This window comes from Gracilinanus agilis, unplaced genomic scaffold, assembly GCF_016433145.1.
Source record: "Gracilinanus agilis isolate LMUSP501 unplaced genomic scaffold, AgileGrace unplaced_scaffold58763, whole genome shotgun sequence".
Lineage (NCBI taxonomy): Eukaryota > Metazoa > Chordata > Mammalia > Didelphimorphia > Didelphidae > Gracilinanus > Gracilinanus agilis.
In genome coordinates, this window is record NW_025394308.1 from 360 (window position 1) to 6,056 (window position 5,697).

The 5,697-nt window shown below is 41.4% G+C and overlaps 1 protein-coding gene across 1 annotated transcript; it reads left to right on the forward strand.

The window, feature by feature from the left end:
• Nucleotides 1–448: 448 nt before the first annotated feature.
• Nucleotides 449–5,405, forward strand: LOC123256418 (DEP domain-containing mTOR-interacting protein-like; the record flags this gene model as incomplete). Its single annotated transcript, XM_044685037.1, has 3 exons — nt 449–589; nt 1,905–1,975; nt 5,301–5,405. Coding segments are annotated over 3 exons (317 nt in total), but the record flags the coding sequence as incomplete, so codon positions are not given.
• Nucleotides 5,406–5,697: the final 292 nt, after the last annotated feature.

Consider the following 5,697-nt stretch of genomic DNA (forward strand, 5'->3'; position numbering starts at 1 on the left):
AAATATCTCTTGAGTACCTACTATGTGCTAGGCACTGAGATACAATTACACAATCATCCTCCTAACAATTGGAACTATTTGTAAGTAGCATGGGCAACCTCAGGATGTAATGAGTTTCCCCTCACTAGAGGTTCAAGTAAAGGCTAGATGACTATTTTTAGGAGATAGTATAGAAGAAATTCAAGCATAAATTGGATTAAATGATCTCTGGGGTCCCTTCACATGTTATTCATTATGAAAATACCCAGGAATCTTCTACTCCTAATTCCTGCTGTGAGGTGTGGCTATCTCAGCTAGGGAAAGTTTTGGATTGAGATATTGTCTGTGTATGTATATCATTGAAAAATAGGAGCTGGATTATGCTCTGCTGGGAGTAGACAGACCTCTCTGAGGTTAACTGCTATCTCCCAATACCCTCCCAAACCAAAGACATTTTTACCCCTTCCAGTTCAACCTAATAAGGAAATCAAAGTGGTTTCAGCTGTCAGGAGAAGCAGTGTCACCAGTCTGACAGGGGGAGCTGGCCCCTACTACAACAGCCCACCCCTTCTGGGGCTCCCACCAGGCTCTGAGTGCAACCCCAAGTCAGGTAAGGCTTCCTCATCTATCTCTTGATCTATATCACTCAGCAACTCTTCAGTGTAGTGTAAGAGAAAAAAGAGTCTTGGAGTCCACATCAGAGGGCTGGGTCCATTTTTGTATCTGTCACTCACTTGCTATGTGATCTTGGGCAAGTTAGTCACAAAATCCAACAGCTGACCTTATCTCTGTGGGTCTTTCAAAGGGGATTTCCTAAGTACCATCCAACAAGGACTTTGTTCTTCGAAGTGTCACTAGGTGGCGTGACTAGAGAGGCAGAAATCCAGTCTAGAGCTGAGAGGTGTTACCATATTCTAGTGCTTGATGCTATAAGCTGAGCAAGACAGGTATGACCTTTGGGAGTAGCCCACACAGTCACAGTTATGAATAGATTAACAAAGTATCACAGGCTCCAATATGTAGACCTATATACATAGTCACATATGATATCATGCATACTCATACAAATGTCCAACCAGAGACTATAATATAGAGAGTGCCTTACTGTCAGGGACCATGTTTTATTCCTCTTTGTATCACCTAGAGGAACCTGGCACAGATTGGGCATGAGTGAAAGAATGAATGACATATTGCATGTGCCAAAATTGGAGTTATTGTGCTATAGGCACGAACTTTGCCAAAACTTGTGGCTCTTTTTCTTAAAATTCAGATCTTTGGGTTATTGGATCAGGATTCCTTTTCCTAGGTCAGTGATGGCGAGCCTTTTAGAGATGGAGTGCCAGGCCCTGACCCCACCCTACCTCCCAGACCAAGTGTCGTGCCCACCTGCCCCCAGAGGCTGCATGCTGTGCCCCTTCTCCTAGTCCCCAGTGCCTGGTACAGCATGCACCCTCCCCTTGCCCCACACAGGGGAGGGAGAAAGTGCTCCCATTGGGCTTCTGGGCAAAGAGGTGGGTTATATGAAAAAATGTCATTAGGCATGGTAGAGAGGGGAAAGGGAGCAGCTCCACCACAGTTCCTCTGTCTTTCTAGTAAAAAACTTTGCAGGGAGGGGAGGACAGCTGCATGCCAACAGAGAATGCTCTGAGTGCCATCTTTGGCACTCGCATCATAGGTTTGTCATCACTTACCTAGGTCTTCATGGGTACCTGGCTATAGTGGATTGAGGGTCCATTTCTCCATCTCAAAGATAAATCATTTCTCAGTAATTAATTTTCTCCCTACTTGACATAAAAAGTTAAGCATACACTAAAAGGATAACATGGGTTGGTGGGTTTCACTTGGGCAAAAAGGGAGGGTCATTCCTTATTACTTTCTATGGATCTTTTTGAACTCTAATTAAACTACCCCTTGCTCTGCATCAGTGCTGAAGAGACGGGTAACCAGTGAAGAGCTGTTGTCTCCAGGAGCCCCCTATGTGAAGAAGACTCTAACAGTAAGTGGAGAGTTGTGACTAGAAATTTTAGCACCTAGAGGAAATTTGATTAGAAAGGTTGGGATGCAGTGGATGGCCTGAGCGTGGGTACAGTCATGCTGGAAGAGGGGATGGTCTGTCCTGAAGGAAATCTGATCCCTGTCTTAGTGGTTATTAGGGGTAAAGGTAAGTATCTAGAAGAGGAGAACCATAGAAAGGGAACTCTGGAGGCAGTCATTTATTTTTTAATAGAAAAATTTTCCATGGTTCCATGATTCATGTTCTTTTTCTCCCCTCCATGCCCCCCTCTCCCCTCCCATAGCCAACACATATTTCCATTGGGTTTTACATGTGTCATTGATCAAGACCTATTTCCATATTATTGATAGTTGCACTGGGGTGGTCATTTAGAGTCTACATCCCAAATCATATCTGCATCAACCCATGTGTTCAAACAGTTGTTTTTCTTCTGTGTTTCTACTCCCATAGTTCTTCCTCTGAATGTGGGCAGCGTTCTTTTTTCCATAAGTCCCTCAGAGTTGTCCTGGGTCATTGCATTGCTGCTAGTAGAGAAGTCCATTACATTCAATTTTACCACAGTGTATCAGTCTCTGTGGATAATGTTCTCCTGGTTCTGCTCCTTTCACTCTGCATCAATTCCTGGAAGCCATTCCAATTCACATGGAATTCCTCCAGTTTGTTATTCTTTTGAGCACAATAGTATTCTGGAGGCAGTCATGTTGAAAGAACATGGATGAATTGGTGTAAGGATGGAAATAATTCACTGTAGGGAAGGATCTTGGTGGAGAAGAACAACAAACCCTTTTCACATTATTATCCCCATCCATGTTGGTGCAAAGCTTGAATTTCTCAATGTTAGATTTGAATATGTGTTCAGTTGAGGGAGAATCTAGAATGAATCTTTTTGAAACCATTCTGCTATACCTTCCTTCTCTTTTCCTTTTCCTTTCTTGATCTGCTCTCCTCTCATTACCTTTCTTCCCCCTTCCTCTCAACTAGTAATTAATTTATCATAGGCAAATAGGAAACTGAACAATGTAATGGAAAGAACCCTGAATGAAGAAGGAAAACTTGGCTTTATTTTCAGTCATCCATAATGGGACCTTGGACAAGACGTTTCCCTTTCTCTAGAAGTCAGTTTCTTCATCTGTAAAATGAGCAAGTTGGATTTGATGGTCTCTGAGCTCAGTTTCTGCTCTAAAACTTCACATCTCTATAATTTGGGTTAATTTGATTTAATAAATTGTTTATTCCTGCTGTGTTGATGTCAACTTTGGAGGGATATAGCTGGTGGGATCAAGGGAGCATGTTGTAATAGACCTGGAGTTAGCAGCACTGAATCAAAATTCTATTTTTAATAACTATTAGCTGTAGGACAATGAATAAGTCACTTAGTCTTCTCAACTTCGGTTTCCTTACCCGTAGAATGGTAATAAATAGTTTGTGCTACCTCCTTCAAAGAGTTGTTATAAAGACATTTCTGTGCAAATGTGAATTTTCATATTACTTGTCCTTAGTTCTGTGCTGGTCATGATTTTTATTTTTATTTTTTTATTTTTATTTTTTATAAACCCTTACCTTCTATCTTGGAGTCAATACTGTGTATTGACGCCAAGGTAAAAGAGTAGTAAGATTAGGCAACGGGGGTCAAGTGTTTTGCCCAGGGTCACATGGCTGGGAAGTGTCTGAGGCCAGATTTGAACCTAGGACCTCCCGTCTCTAGGCCTGGCTCTCAATCCACTGAGCTACCCAGCTGCCCCCGGTCATGATTTTTATTACAGACTTGTATGAAGGCATTTGATGAAACATCCGTCAAAGTATTTGAAGACATGAAGCTTGAAGATGGCTAACAAAAGACTTTGATAGACTATAAAGAGAAGCAAAGTCAATCAAATGAGATAAAATTTGATAGAGATAAATGTAAGGTTCTGTCCTTGGATTCAAAAAATAAACTTTACAAATTAATATAAGGAAGATATGGCCAAGTAATTATTTGAAAATGATCTGGGAGGTTTTAGTGGAGTGCAAGCTCAGTGTCAGTCAACAGTACAACATGGCAGCCAAAAAGTCAATGTTATTTCTGGCTGTTTTAAAAGAAGGATAGTATTCAGAAAAGAGAGAGAATATTTCTTTTTTTTTTTTACATTTTATTTTTTAGAAAAAATTTTCCATGGTTACATGATTCGTGTTTTTACTTTCCCCTTCACCCCCCTTTCACCACCACCACCCCCCAGCCAACGCACATTTCTACTGGTTTTAACATGTGTCAAAGAGAGAGAATAGTTCTGATACTCTTTTGTCCTGGTCATCCATATTTTTGGTTGTTCATTAGTTTCAATCATGTCCAACTCTTTAGGACCCTATTTAGAATTTTCTTGACAAAGATGCTGGAGTGGTTTGCTATTTCTTCTCCAGTTCATTTTACAGTTGAGAAAACTGAAGCAAGCAGAGTTAAGTGACTTGCCCAGCATCACAAAGTAAGTATCTGAGGCTAAATTTGAACTCAGAAAGATGAATCTTCACACTCTATCCATTGTACCACTTAGCTCCACCCTGCCCATATCCACAGTACTGTACTCAATTCTAGATGCCACTTTGGAAAGAGATAGATAACTTGAAAAATGTCCATAAGAAGACAACCAGGACAACGAAGGATTAGAAAACAGATCATACAAGGATCAGTTGAAGGAACCAGAAAAGACTTAGAAAGGACACTGCAATTATTTTCAAGTATTTGAAGGGCAGTCAGGTAGAAGGAATAAACTTATTCGGCTTGGCCCCATGGGACAGAGGTAGGAGTATTTGGTGGAAGTTCCAGACAGATTTAGGTTCAATGCAAAGTAAAACTGTTTTTAAGAAAAATAAAATGCTTAAGAAAAAATAATTTATTTAAAAAGAACTTCCTATTAGAGCTGCCCTACAATGGAATAGTCAGTGCTGGGAAGTAATGGATCCCCCCTCATTGGAGGTCTTTAAGCACGTACTGGATAATAGCCTGCTGGAGCTATTTTAGAAAAGATTTTGAGTCATGTATAGTCTAGACACTCAGAGTTGGCACAAAGTCTTTGAGCCGGCAGCCCCTTTTACTAACATTGCATCATAATCACTAGTCCAAAAATTTAGACCTGGAAGAGGACATTAGAGACTATCTGGTCTAACTCTCTCATTCTACAGGTGAGGGAACTGAGGCCCAAGGAGGTCAATGACTTGCCTGAGATCCATCAGATAGTCATCTGATTTTTGAATCCAGCTCCTATGACTCCAAATCCATCCCTCTTTCAGTTGCACTACTGTACCACAATAATCTTTTGCCTTCTCCTTCTAGATCGTAGGAGATGCTGTGGGTTGGGGATTTGTAGTTCGAGGAGGAAGACCCTGTCATATCCAAGCTGTAGACCCTGGAGGCCCAGCTGCTGCTGCAGGCATGAAGGTATATAAAAATGGGTCCTTGGGAAAGACTTGGGAACTTTTTCCTATGCATTTATTTTCCTATAATCTTGTCCCATGGCCTTTGGAAGGTTGAGTTCAGGGATAGATACTAGGAGCTTGGGATTATGCTTTTGTCATTATCAAACCATTCACGACAGTATTTGAGCCAAAGGTTACCACAGGCTGGTATCCCTCAGAGAAGAGCTAGGGACCATAGAGTACTCTTCCCTTCCCTTCCCTTCCCTTCCCTTCCCTTCCCTTCCCTTCCCTTCCCTTCCCTTCCCTTCCCTTCC